Genomic DNA, 15,157 nt, shown 5'->3' on the forward strand with positions numbered 1-15,157 from the left:
AGGATTCCGGGAATTTCTGAACTAGTGTCTCGACTTTTGTACGTTCTATACTGTGGTCTAAATATGAACATTCTGTTGGTTGCATCGTGGGAATTATTGAAGATAAACCAGAATTTAGTCTATCTCCTTTATTTCAGTTTTCATCGCTAGACAAACAACCATTGACTATTTGTTTCTGATTCCGCTGTATCATGTGGAGGTCTTAGTCTTCAACGATATTCCAAACGTTCTTCTAATCTTAAGAATGTGCTCCTTTTTGGTAGAGTGTATCACGACCATCCTAATTTTTACTTCCAGTGGAGGTACAAACTTGAATGATGTTAAAGGTCCCACTTTAAGCAATAGGTGCTGACAAGGGGCGTTAACTGCAATCAAGCAACTATTTTCTTCAAATCATGTTCTTGTTCAAGACACACCAGTGAAGAGCTATTGGCGATCATCCAAGGTAACAGGATATCTGTGCTTGATATCCGCTCGGGCTTTTAGGAAATGGAACTGCTGATGCAGGCGTTAAGCATGTCCTGTTGCCATAAATTGTTTTTGGATACTTCTTTACTCTAAACTCTGTAACTATTTCCACCGACGGATGCGCTCTTAGTGGCAAGCGGAGAAAGCAAGTAATTTCATGTGAAACCACTTTTGGATAATTGGCAGACTTTGTACAAGATCTGTTCCCCCTGGCGCTCTCGAGTATCAAGTGTCACCTGACCGATTAGTACATGACATTGACCGTCAGTATAGAAAAGAATGTATCGTACCACTGAGTATTTAGCATATTCTTCTGGGATATCCTAAATATTCAGGCTTAGATAACGATTATGATTCGTTATCTTTATCAGGCCTTCGATTATGACCCTGTTTTCACTTTACCGCATTCATGTTTTCATTCCTGATACCGAGGTCTGCAAATCATCGAAGCCTTTTGTTTGTTGAGTTTTGTATTTGTCAGTCATTTTAATTTGTTTGTGTCGTATTAGTTTATTAATATTGTTATTCGTGATGGAAAAGATGATGAAACGTCTAAAGAGAAAAAAACGCTCAAGAAACATAGGTAACATCCAAGCCCATAATATGTTTTTAAGTTTCGGATTGTAGTAGTTGAATATTTTGGTATAGGAAGTATAGGTCATTTGCTATATGTTTTACATTTAACAACTCCAAAAACAAAAACAAAATTTTTCCTATCGGAAATTGAAGATAATTCTGGCGCCTGAAATTCTAACTTTCCACTATTAAAAAATAGGAGTTGTGAAATATTTTCTAGTGACCCTGATTTGTGGGAAAAAAAAAAAACAATAATAACTTCAATGTCATTCATTTTTCCTTTTGTTATCCGAAATATCAGAGTCCTATATTTGTCTTCTCGTGAACATTTTAGATGGACCTCTATTAAATCTGGACCTATAAGTCAATCGAATCCTCTTATATATAACGTTAAATTAAGATGTCTGCACTTGGGAGGGACCAGTAGCCCTTGAGGCGAGGCTATCCAAATTCATCTAAAACACATTGAATAAAGGTAAAGTGTAGAAGAGATGGTAGAATCTCCATCCGTCGAAAAGCAAAGATAAAATCAAATCTACTGACAAAAGTGTATGAAATGGCTGTTGGAAATATGGTAATGTGTCTGAAGGAAATCAAGTGACGTAAAAGGGAACATAGGGATCGATGCCAGGACCGTAACCTTCTCCAACAATTCTCTTTTTATTCTTTTGCCAAAAGCCATTCCACGGTGTCGTCGGATATATATTGTCGTTCACATGAAGACCATTTACAGTCACTTACAGAAGATGAAAGACGCGTTGTATAACGACAATAAAAAAGGAAAGAAATCGGTTCACTTTTCTGGTGATTTTTACTCTTTGTAGAGAGTATTCCGAGTTACATCTTCCAAGAGTCAAGTTCTGCATCCACATATAAGTTTAAAAAGCAGATTACCATAAATTCATTATTTGGTTGAGCATTACGGACTCTGGTAGCTTTAATAAGAGTCAGCAAAAATAATATCTCGATGAAATATCTAAATACATTTGAAAATCCTTCAAAGATAGAATGACACACTTAAAATGAATCAATAATATTTTTTAAGAAAGTTATATAGTTTAATGTTTATATGATACGTTAAATCAGGGTATGTGTGTTTGGAGGGTATCAGTCTATGATATTGAACAGGCTATGAAAACTTTTTAAAAATTGGTTGTAATGTGTTTTAGATATATTTATGCTTGTATATAATATGTTAAAAAAGAATTGCATTAACCAGTTTAAAATTTGTTGAGTTTTAATTTAATCAATTAAATTTAGCAGGAATGATTTTTTTAATTGATAATCAGGTTAAAAGGTTTTAAGTACTAAAAAAATAATCGTAAATTTTTCTCGAAAAAAATGTAAAATGAATGTTCTGCAGAACTATTTTGTGGCTTTTTTTCAAAAAGTTCACAGGCGGTTCTAACATACAGTTTGATTAATGCAGATTCCTTTTCCCAAAGTTGGCCAAACTCGCCTTGAGGTTTAGGTCATGGATTTTGTAACGATGAAATCATCATTATTAAAGATGAGAAATATGTTTTAAAATTCATAATTTATATTCATTTTTTTCTCAATTCTATTACACTTTTATTTATTTTATGTATGAAAACAATATTTTTCATAATACAGCAATTTTCCTTCGCGCATGAATTTCTGCATTAAACTTTACACTAACTTTCACAACTGAAGACAATTCTTATATCATAACATTCAAAATTGCAATTTTTAATTTTAATTTTAACCAATTGATTTTGTAGTTAATTTTAATTTTACGAGAGGAGTGATAAGTAATTTGGTTTGGATATTAATAGATGGTGCTAACACCTTCTGCACAGTTTCTTTCTGTGAGTTAATACTCTGTTATCTCAAATTATTTTGACAGTAGGGACCGCAGTGGAAGAGCATTTACCTCTGGTGCATGGGGTCCTTGATTCAATCCCAGCTCGTGCCAACTGAGCTTTGTGGTGGACAAACACCGTGTGCGTAGGTTTTCTCGGAGTTCTCGTGTTTCCTCCACTTACTTCGTTCCACTATTTCTTTCATTTCTAATTATTACTGTCTCCTTTGATCTTGATATTTTGAACGGTTTTTGCAGGGCATACAGGTATTAAAGAAGAGAGGAAAGATATTCCAAAATAGTTTTTAAAAAAATGATGGAACCCCGAAAAGTTCAATTAATTGAAATTTCGAATTATATTTCTTTCATAATTACAGTTTCCTCATTCAAATGGACGCTCGAAAGTAATTTTTAAAAATTAAAATAAAGTAATTTATCTTGAGCAATACCAAAAGAAAAAAGAAAAAAAAGAAAGAAAAGAATAAAAGTTGCAAGAAGTTATCCTGTTATAGGAGTTTTCGATTGATGTTGACGGTAGCTGAAGAGTGTTATGCTCGATCTGAAAGGTTTGTTGACTGACTCACCGCTCAATTGAAACGGATTCTTTTTCCTCTTCTTCCATTCTTCGTTCGTGAATGAATTCACGGTGGCAGATATCAATCCCGCCACCCGCTTGACTCTGCACCGAGAATCTCTTCGTAGTCAGCTGAAAAATCCATTTGACCCTGTTTTTTTTTTTTTCTCTCAGTCGTTCTGCAAATAAGAAGAAAAGAATGAAAATGCAAAAGAGAACCGAATCTTGCACTCTGCAGTATTCCTATTCGTCTCTGCTGAAAAATCTCCTTTGAACCTTAGCCTTTCTTACAAAATTTCAGAGACTTCTTTTATATAGAAGAAAATCCATCTTCAACTCTCGTTTGCTTCTTTGAGACAAAGAATGCACTGTCTTCTCCTATTCTTTCCATGTGGATCAAATCATATACATTAAGAATAGTTCAAACCGCAAATTTTGAAGATTCGTTAAACTTCGTCTTGACGGAAGAATTATCCTCTTAAATTCCATTCAACAATCGCAATTGTCTTCTCATCTCTCTTTTCATTTTCTACTAGAGCTCCTACAGAGGGTCGTTTCAGGTTTGTGATATAGAATTTGGACCTTAAGAAATACCACGACGCCACCAGCGGTTGTGGTTGATATGGTAGCCCTGTAGGTTAGCTATTGCTCTGTATCTCAATTTCCACTGCAAGAGACTGTGTTAGAGCGCAGTTAAGTGAAGTCTGTTCCATTTCTCTTGACAAACTTTTGAAAACCTGTAGACTGTGCTTGGTTGTCGATGACTCAAAGCTTTTTTTCAACAACGGAATCCACAAAAGTTCTTGGGGGGATGCGTCAAGATATTTCACAGGAATGTTTGTAGGAACAATCGCATGAATTCCTATTTTCATGTGCTTCATGTATATCACCTTTGACTACACCATATAACTGAATGCCTTGTCCTAATAAATTATAAGGCGAAATGTGTAGCTGCTGTCATGGCGGTATAGAGCCACCAACATGTTATCCTTTTTGTCCACTTTGCGTTATAAGTTTCTGATGATGCACACTTTATGCACAGTTACGCACACAATCAGATCTTATTTTGGAATTATTGAGATAATAAAACACGTCCCTCTTTGTATCATAGATAAATAAATACATCGTCCAGAGGCACTACAACCTTCCCCCTGTCCCCTGAAAAGATAGTTTTTGTATAGTTTCTACTATTCGTCTTCCTTTCCTGACATACGGAGCATTTGAAGATGAGCTTATGCTCCTTTATCAGGTTAAATTTTGCGCAATTATGCGATTTACGGTCACGATGAAAGGTAATAGTGCTCTTTCTATTCCCCTTTGAGACGGTGGGTTCTCACATCACACCAACAAACCCACTTTTGCACCACATCCGGGGAATGTCGGGGACTCTGATTACTACGATGTCCAATATTGAAGGGCCCAGCAACAGCAGAACTGTCCTATTGTTTAGCAATTCAATATAGTGTTGATCTCTCTTTGACACACAGAAACCGTTTGTCATACACTGATTACTTATTTCACTATAACTTTAACGAATGCCTGGAACTGCATGAATGTAGCCATCTCAAGAGGCCGTATTTTTCGAAGCCATATTATCAGTCAGATACTCAACAATTGTCCTCTCTGCAAATAAACACACAGCAGTTTCGAAGTACCCACAATAACATCTGAGGCTGCGTGCACCCACATAATTCTTATAGTCCAGGGTACACTCATGTCCAAAATTATTGTCGCATGTCTATAAATATGTTGTTGTAGGAATATAACTTGATCACGAATTCGCCCGGTATTTCTTGTAATGTTAGTATCTGTATAATCGCCAAAGACATGTATGTGGCAAATTTCATGTCAAAAGAGCAGTAAATAAGAACAATAAAACGAAAAATAAAACTTTCTTGTCCGTTTAGCAACATTTTGTTTTACTCATTCTAAGTTTCGTATTTATAATTATTTTCCTATGAAGTTTACCACAAATATACATTTCCCGATCAGTATTAAAAGTACCCTGCAAAATCATTATCAAATTATATTCCTACAAGAAGACAATTATAGATATGCGACAATTATTTTGGACATGAGTGTATATTCGCATTACGAAGGAATGATCGTACAAAGGGGCGAGTACACACTATACTTTTGAAAACGGTCGAACGTGTGTGTCTAACAAAAACCCTGGCATTACGTCACTGCCAATCACCGCTGGTTATTTATCAACGTTAGGTTCTCTGTTTCCTTCTTTCCCCCTCATACGTGTCAGTGTACTTTACCTAGAATCGTATTAGCAGCCAGTGATGTCAGAGAGCATAGTATAGGCTAAAATAAACGTGAATTTGATAGAAATTTTAACTTTTGAACGAACTCTATATTAACAACGCTAAAATGCCTTTCCGTAAAGTTTCTGTAAAGACACGAACGGTCTTACGAGTTCATAAAAGATTTTTTTTTCAAATATTCTTTTCGTGACAAAAAAAAATGCTAGAAATAAATCTTCTTTCAGACTTTTATATGCTGTTAGCGTATAATTTCGTTATAAAATCTATCCATATTCAAAAGCCCTCCGAGCACACCTTTATACGTCTCTAGTAATAAATCAACTCAAAGTATGTCCTCATCTCCATGGAGTCTCTTTCATGCCTTTACGATGGATTTGTTGTGTGTGGATGATTCGCTCTTATTATACTATATCTGATGTAAATAAAGTCAAAAGTAAAACTTTCCCAACAACCCAAATAAACGAATGTAAAAAATCTCAGCCAAGACAGCTATGCTAGTACTATTAAATCTGGTAACTGTTTTAGTAACGTTGACAAAATATAAAACCCGATCGTAAATCAATTTTCACATACTTTATTGAATCACTTCAAAAAATACAGTGCCTTTTAGATTAAAAGTATTTCGAAATTCTCATTACTATGTACAATTTAATTCATTTATCTGTTCAACCCTTGTTGGGGATGAAACTTAGCGTTAACAGTTTCATTCGACGATCACACTACATGCAATTGTCGCACGTTTACGCAGATATAAACTGCATTAAACAATCACTAATAGGATGCTCAGACAAAGGTCTTTCCTGTGTTATCATACAACTGTAACATTGTTAAGGCAGTTGACTTTCTGTAAAAGTTCGTTTGCTTTATGGGTGCACCTTGCATTACCAATAATTTTAAGTTTGTTGGACTGCATTATTATTTTTGCTCATAAAATATCAAATTATTGTGAAATTGCATTCTATGAAAACTATTTTGTGCTAACTGTTTCTTGTATATCATTTTTCGTGATTGATGTTTCTTCCAAACATCTTTACCTCAGTGAATTGAGTATAGGAAAGAAGGTTCCAGTAAGTATTCCGTTAGACTTCCGAGTGTTACGTATTATGATAATAACGTAGATTTTATTATTCATTGGAGTTGTCGTCAGGAGACAGCAGTAAATTATGATCAAATATGATGTGCTTGCTTTTCATTCAGTTCTTTTCAGTTTCTCTGTTCTGCTGAAGCCTTTTCCATATCATTTTGCCAAGATTCTGACAGTTACTATGTATAAATTAAAAGGTCAAAGCCCTTAAAGACATTCATCCATATTTAGAGATATTACTTTTTTGTTGAGTTTACGAAAATCTCACAGTGTGAATGAAAATTTTCCACTTTTCATTCGACAATGCTTTCTTGGAAGGAAAAGACTTTCGACAGACAGACAAATAAAGGGATATAGTCTAGTCGTTCTATAAGATTTCTAGTAGTCAGGGATGTACCGAGGACTCGTTCTCGGGGGGTTCCAACATGTACAATGTGATACATAAACTTTGTGTTGCATACCCAAGTAATCTTTATTATTTGGAAACCTTTGTGCCCAGAGAGAGAGGATCGATCTCAAGACCAGCTGCCTGAGACACTTGTGATTATTATCCTTCCCGAGCACATCGCCTGCCCATAGTACATTATGCCGAGTTTCGTCGCAATCAGGAAGACAATATTTTTCATAAATTGTAGTCTCAAGCATCAATCGATGCATGAATGTAAAATTCCTTAAAAATCAATAAACGAAGAGTTTGTGCGACTTCCTCTTCCTCCTAGAGTTTCTTGCACTTCCCTCATAATTTCTTTCTATTTATTTCCGCTAAGTTAAGTGATCTTGTGTTTCATATATGTCATCAGGTTCAATACTTTTGGTTTTCTGCGACATCGTCCTGCCAGTCGATGACCAACACGGAAGCAGCCATCGTTAGTGCACTTGCACTAAGCCCTACATTGTGCCGTTATCGAGCTGAATTTGGATTTTCATCAGAAATAAAAAAAAATAGACACCACGAGGAGAGGGCAACAACCAGTTGCACTCGGAAGTAATTGAGTGTAATAAAATCTTGTCATTTTCTTAATCTTGGTCAGATTTAATCAGGTAGAGGGGAAGACAGCGTCGCAGCGCACGTCGAACCTCATTCTGTCGTAAGGATAAGCTCCGACTTATATCTCACATACAGGACAACTTAACGTTCAATAACTTGTCTGTCTTAAGACTTCTTTCATCCCCATGTCCTACTAGTCGCTCTTCTCTCTTAAATTTGATTTTTTTTATGTCAGAAAACCTTAATACTTGAGAACACATTGATGTGTGAGATGCTCGTCGTGAGGGACATTTAAGGTACAAATACGACATTTTTTCCGTACTTCATTCGCCACTATTCATATACCGTTTAAGCTATTTCAGGCGCCCAACCCTGTATTTCTACCCCGTTACATTGGTGAACAAGTACCTTATTATACTACTTCTACTGTTTATTATTATTATTATTATTATTATTATTATTATTATTATTATTATTATTATTATTATTAAAACTAATAATATAACTTAGTAGTTTTTATTTTTTAATTTTTGACACTTCTTTGTTTTAATAATTGACGTACACAACACTCAGTGTTTTTATTATTAATAATTTATGTTAATAAGATGTAATAAGATGTAATCATAATTTTATCACTTGTATATACTATATTGTAGTACTAAAATAATGTAGAATAAGACAAAGTGCTGCATTTTATCTGTTCTCAGCACATAAAATTATTATTATTATTATTATTATTATTATTATTATTATTATTATTATTATTATTATTATTATTATTATTATTATTATTATTATTAGCACATCAGTAAGAATGTATTGAAACCACCTGAAAACATGTATCTCATATGTTTGCTCTATTCGCTGCGTCCGCAATAACCAAATTCCGAATTCATGTACTTTGTATTTCGGACACTTCTTTCATTCCTTTTAATATTTGAAAAGTTGTCATTGTATACAAAATATAAAAGAGAAAAATATAAAAATAAAAATTTACTTAGAGTACCAGAACCTTTTAGAAGTTTTTTTTTAGTGTAACGTCCCACAAGTATGCCCTTTAGACTAAAGGATACGATGATTAAAGCAACTGTGTGATGATGGAAGAATTGGTGGAATGAGAATGTGGAAGGAACAGGAGTACCCCGAGAAAACCCACAGACACAATGTTGTCCACCACAAATTTACTTCGCCGGGAATCCAACCAGGTATCCCACACAGCAGAGGTAAGGGCTCTACCACTAAGCCATCCTTCTATCAGTAAAAAATTAAAAGTGAATAATTTAATTAAAATTCATAAAATAATCAATAACATAACAAATTTAGATAAGAATATATAGTTATAAAACTAATTCTCCCTAGTATAGTTTAGTATGCAATCGAAAGTATACCATTCTCATTTCTTATTTAGATTGTATAACTGCAAGTAAAAATGTGATATCAAACTATTTAAACAATGTTTTGCTTCACAAATTGATCGTTGTAATTGGCATCGGCGTAGAGGTTCCCATAAGACATGAATTACTTGTTACTTTCTAAGTTGAAGTATACAGGGTGTATCAAAAGTTCGACGCCATAGGCAACTTCTCTATTAGAAAGCTATAAAAAAATGAAAAAGAGGAAAGTTGTTGGATATAGGAGATTTCAATCCAAAATAGTGGAATTTCTCTAATCGTACCATCTGTTTGGACTCGACACTGATAAGACACTCTATGTTAAATGAAAAAGCAATGTTGTAAGTTCAGCAGGCTGGCTGTTCCTTTGAGCTTTCACTATGTCAACAACTCAGCACTGATTCGAATTGTTCTAGGTTTCCCCACGCACAGTGGCGTATTTACGATTTTGTTTCGGGGAAGGGGGGCTTTGCCTGAAAATGTGAAAATTCTGCAAGATATTTCATATACTTTACTATAGTAAGTAAGATTTCGGGGGGCTTAAGCCCGGAAGTCCCCCCTCTAAATACGCCACTGCCGAAACAAAATGTAATCTTTTCACCTGATATTTTTGCATGTCCTGACGTTTCATTCGAACAGCGTGCTGAACTGGAAACATTACTTTTTATTTAACATAGAGCACATTACCAGCGTGGAGCCCAAAGCGTAGTGCAATTAGAAATATTTCACTATTTTGGAGTAACCACTTCTTTCCAATAATAACTTTCCTCTTTTTCCATTTCTTTTGTATCTTTACTCAATATGGAATTGGTCTATGATTCCACACTTTCGATACACCCTGTGTCTACATATATATGGGAGGAAGAGAAAGAAAAAATATTAAACTTTGTTCCAAAGTCACAAATTTTGGGCTGTCCCTTTCAGCACGTCCCTACCAGAACATATGCACTGGAAGTCTAATAACGAGAAAATAATTTATCGAAAGATGTTCAATTTTTTAATTAAATACGATATAAGCATTCATAAGTTGAGCTGTTAGAATGTACCAATAGCAACCAAACATATCAGCATATCAGCAATAAAGTATTTAAAGATACGTCCGCCTTCAAGGTTGCTAGGTTACAATGATATTTCTGCAAATCTTTGAATTTAAATTTCTCTTCTAGCTGGTTAATGATAAACAGAAAATTACAATAAATAATCAAGAAAAATGTGTATTTAATAAAGATAACTGTTATTGAGTGATTGTGTGATAGCAATGAAATGTTTTCCAATACGAAGTCAGGGCTGTCAACTATTGAGTTTTCTTCCTAAATGTCGGAAACATATAGAAGAAACGATCTGTTACGTGGAATTTCTAAAGGGAAATTTTTCTTTCTTTCTTTTAATATTAAATAGCTTTTTTGTCCATTCTTACTTTAAGATTATGAAGTTACTTTATGCTCAGTACTCATTCAACGCTACTTTGATTTCCGTTTTATATCCCTCTTTTATTTCATCCCTCACATTCCGAGAGTTTAGTTAAATTTTGAAACAGTTTGAGGTATAGTCTTCAGTAAAACTTCTATTCTGGCTTACACTAAATCACAAACTGTTGAGCAAAGTAACTGTCTAATGAAGCCAATATGTTCAGTTAGTTGGCGAAACTGTCACACATTTATTATTTTTTTAAATAATAAACGTTGGTTTGCTCAGCAGTTTGTAATTTAGTGTAAGTTATTGAATATAGCAAAGCTAGTATGAATCAGTTAGTTCTATTCTGGATTTACATAAGAGTCTATGAAGTTTAATCCCTATAAATGGTAACTTGATAAATACTGATGTTGATCCCCATAGAGCGAAAACTGTAATAAAAGGTGAAAAACGATGTTTATTTTTTTTTATTTGGATTCCAGATTCCAAAGACAAATTTCATCTTAATTCTTGTTCTTCTACTGAAACCAGAATTACGAAAAACTAAAACGGTCCGACAAACATCCTGGCATTTGAAGGCGGCGCTCCAAGTTCTCTTTAAATGCTGCTAGCAAATGAGAGTCCAGCGGTATTGCCATGTTTACTTTGTACACATCCACGTCTATCCCCTGTCACCTGGTCGCGCTGTAGTTTGTCTCCTTAGCCATAGCCACACCCCTTTACCACTTGGCAACGTCGCGCCAGAGCTTGCGTTTTATTCGTTCAGCTAAAATTCCAACATGTTTGTCACAGGCTTTAGTACCATTTCCGGTTTCAATAAATTACATGTAATAATATACGTATATAAGAGACAGGGAAAAATCGTTTTTTGATTTGAGTTCAGAGTCCGAAAAACATATTTCATTCCTGAGCGTCTATTCTACTCGGAAATTGAGGCTGCAGTGGCTCAGTGGTAAAGCGTTCACCTCTTGTGCATGGGGTTCTTGGTTCGATCTCAGCTCGCGCTAAGTGAGTTTTGTGGTGGATAAACACCGTGTGCGTGAGTTTTCTCCTGTTTCGTGCCACTTTCTTCATTCCACCATTTCATTCAATTCTCATCATCACTGTGTTCTTTAGCCTATCCGGCACAAAAGTGGGACGTAAAACTCAACGATTCCATTTCACTTTCTAACAGGAAATTATAGATTTAGTATTTCCAGTTTTTGTATTAAATGTACATAGCTTGATAGTCTATCGTTCACTATGAATGAAAAGTTACTATTATTATATTATTATCTAATATTGTTTAATTTTACTGATTTCTTTCAATGGTTGATAGAGAAAATATGTAATTATATACGTGAGGTTGCAATTCCAAACATATTAGTATAGTTTCTTCTTTTGTAGCAGCCCGAGCTTTCCGTGTGTGCGATGCTGATGGAACGTGGTTGTGGGGCGATTGGACCAATTACACAGAATGCCTTCTGTTATTGGACAAAATTAACGTGGAGGTAAGATCGACAATTTTGTCAAAAATAAATAAATAAATAAATAAAGGCGATTCGCATAATTTCAGCCACAACTGAAGACATCAAACGTAGATATATTTCTTCTTTGTAATGTTGTTAATCTTTTAGGATACTGAGACAAAGCAGTCATCCGATGTAATTTATTCACGATAAACATGTTTTCACTTATAACTCTTTGCACTAACGATTTCCTAATATTTACTTGTACTTTTCTCAATTCTCAGTTAATTGTCGATGGAATTTGTTTTAAACAGTTTTAGTTTGTAGTGTAAGTCTTCCTTGACTCATATCTAAAATAATTCAACGAATGTTCCAAAAATAATAATAATAAATAAATAAAATTCTTGATCTTAAAACACCAGAAGGAAAGCTAGTTGCTGAGTGAAAGTGAAATTAGGAAAAATATTTAATACTACGTCATTGTTACTTATTTTGAGATTTATATGCTACGATTCTGCCCTTAAGCTAAAAGAGAAATCAACAGTTAATCATGGTAATGTATGAGTGTGTAAAAATTATACACTGAGCAGATTAGAACCTGGGGCACACAGGTCTTTTCGTATAGCTTAATGACTTAGACCACTTCACTCAGCTTTGCGTTATTGTCATATGTTCTGTAGGGTTGAGTTGATTTTGAGTTTAACGTTCCTTTCAGCAGCAAGGCTATATGAGACGGGACCTACTGATGAACGTGGAATCCGAACTACGGAATCGAACCCTGGTCTCCCACGATAATTATGTACTATAGGCTAATCAAAATTATAATGAAATCTTTAGGTCTTTTTTCTTAATGTTGACTCAAGAATGATTTTCAATCATCCGTTTCCAGGTTCTGCCCTACCAACGCTCTGTTCATTTATATGGTAAAATGGACATCAATATACATAAGTAATTTTTCTACAATGTAGTAAGTTTCCAGTCCACTATAGCTGTCCACACTGACAAAAATCCGTTATCTGGACAGCGCTATATTGTACAAATATACGCTATTCTTTTGTTTACTACAGAAATAATGTACAGAACATACGTTACCCGTGTCCTACATATGTACTGTCCTTTTTCCCGCTTACATATTACATTACGCCGTTGGAGGATGTCTGACATCTAACAGTCTTCCGTATATTACATACATATACATATGTTACGTACGTCAGCTATATGTTACATACGTCCATCTGTATGTGAGATCCTGCCCGCCTACATACAATTCTTTTGTCTGTACGGAAAGGAGGTTTATTCGGAACACTTACACGGAAAGTACGTATAAAATATATATTTTTAATTATACGTTTACTGTACGTTAAGTCCTAAAACTACAGGATTTTCACATGTAACCTACGTTTTGACGTACGCCACATACGAATTTTTTCTCAGTGCATACTGCTGGCAACGCCGTCTGAGATACATTTACACTCATGCTCGTTGCAACAGCTTGATTACATTGAGAGAATTGATTTTTGCTAGATACATCTGTACCAAGGATATGAAACATTCAAAGTACCTCTCGAGTGTAGTATCTACCGACAGGTACTAATGTTTAAATCCATGTGAATGCTACGTAAAAACCGAATATTATATACATATTTAACTTAGGTTGCAGTACAGAATACAATTTCGAGTTGTGTTAAAACTTTTTTTTTTTTACAGATTTCTATAACTTTTTTAAAAGGCTATATCATATAAAATGTAGAACGGTCACCTTCAATTGATAGCCTGTGTGATGTAGGCTTTGTGAAGCGCTTAGCCAAACACTTTGGTGAATGGGGTCTTCTCCGTTTATGCAAATGAGTTGCCAATACTGACTACTGTCGCCAATCTATTTTTGAATGGTTATCACCACCCATTCGGAAGTATAGGCTGCCGAAAATTGGAAAAAATGAACTTTACAGGTTCATAGCTCCAAAACCATGAGACCTACCGTAATCGGCTGAAGACTTCACTTAGGAACTAGCGCGTGCTCTATCCAAATATCCATGTTTCACAATGCTGCAATACTCACGCAACATTTTTTATAAGGGAGTTTGTCAACGGGCATATAATTTGAAGTACTCACTAACTACCCCTATAAAAATAGTTGCGGAAGTACCGCAAAATTCTGAAACTTGGATATTTGAAAAGAGCACATACTAGTTCCTAAGTGAAGTGTTGACCCGACTGCAGTAGGTCCCATAATTTTGGAGCTATGGACCTTTAAATTTAATTTTTTCATGTTTTCGGCAGCTTATAACTGCGACAGGAAGCATTTGTGCACCCAGGTTGGCCTATACTTTTTGTCTTATCTTGGTGTCAGGAATCACCACCCAAACGTTGCGGGTGTTGTCTTGAAACACCCTGTATATTTTATAGACAGTCCATTCTCTTCTCGTTGTCGGAAGACTAATCGGTCAAAATTTTCAGAAACTTCCTTTCATAGAAGTGAAGCAACAGATTGACAACCGATTCTTCTCTTTTCTTCTTCCGGAGCCTCTTCGTGGCGGCGCGCGAGGCGAAAGGTCTAGGAGTTCACTCTCGCTACAACTGACCGCCTGGTTTCCCCTGGATTTGTGGGGCGTGGGAGACCCAGGTTCGATTCCTGGCGGATGTTATATACAGTTGTTTGGATCCCACGTTAAGCTATAGGTCCACATGTCATATAGGCTTGCTGCTTAAAGAGACGCTAAATTCAAAATCAGATTTGAAAAGATCAGGTCTTTTCTACTTGTTTTTTCATGAACTTAGAAACTTCTTGTAGAATGTGTTGGAAACGCATCTTTTCCTTTTAGCCATAGAAAATGTCATTCCTCTCTATATATAAAACTCATTCATCCATTATCCAGAAAACTGAAGTAAAAGAGTTCAAATTTAATTTACTACGTTGGACAAAGAATCAGATAAATATTTCTTCATATCAAGAGATGGAAAATACTCTCTTATTACTTTTTTACTAGATGAACTGACTTTTTTACTGAGGACTAGGTGAAAACAATCTCATGACATGTTCCTAGGTACACCCCTATCACCACCATAGATAGATCACTACCACACAATCAGTTTTCGAACAAAAAGCTTCCTGCGATTTAT

At 35.1% G+C, this 15,157-nt stretch overlaps 1 protein-coding gene across 1 annotated transcript in view; it reads left to right on the plus strand.

Annotated features, from left to right (window-relative positions):
- LOC145667934 (corticotropin-releasing factor receptor 1-like) overlaps window positions 1-15,157 on the plus strand; it is a 618,250-nt gene that overhangs the window by 571,635 nt on the left and 31,458 nt on the right. The window contains exon 3 of the mRNA XM_081735358.1: window positions 11,976-12,079. Coding sequence (XP_081591484.1) covers window positions 11,976-12,079 — 104 coding nt within the window. The remainder of the gene's footprint in view (window positions 1-11,975; window positions 12,080-15,157) is intronic.

Source organism: Thermobia domestica, chromosome 13 (assembly GCF_964235325.1).
Source record: "Thermobia domestica chromosome 13, izTheDome1.hap1.1, whole genome shotgun sequence".
NCBI lineage: Eukaryota > Metazoa > Arthropoda > Insecta > Zygentoma > Lepismatidae > Thermobia > Thermobia domestica.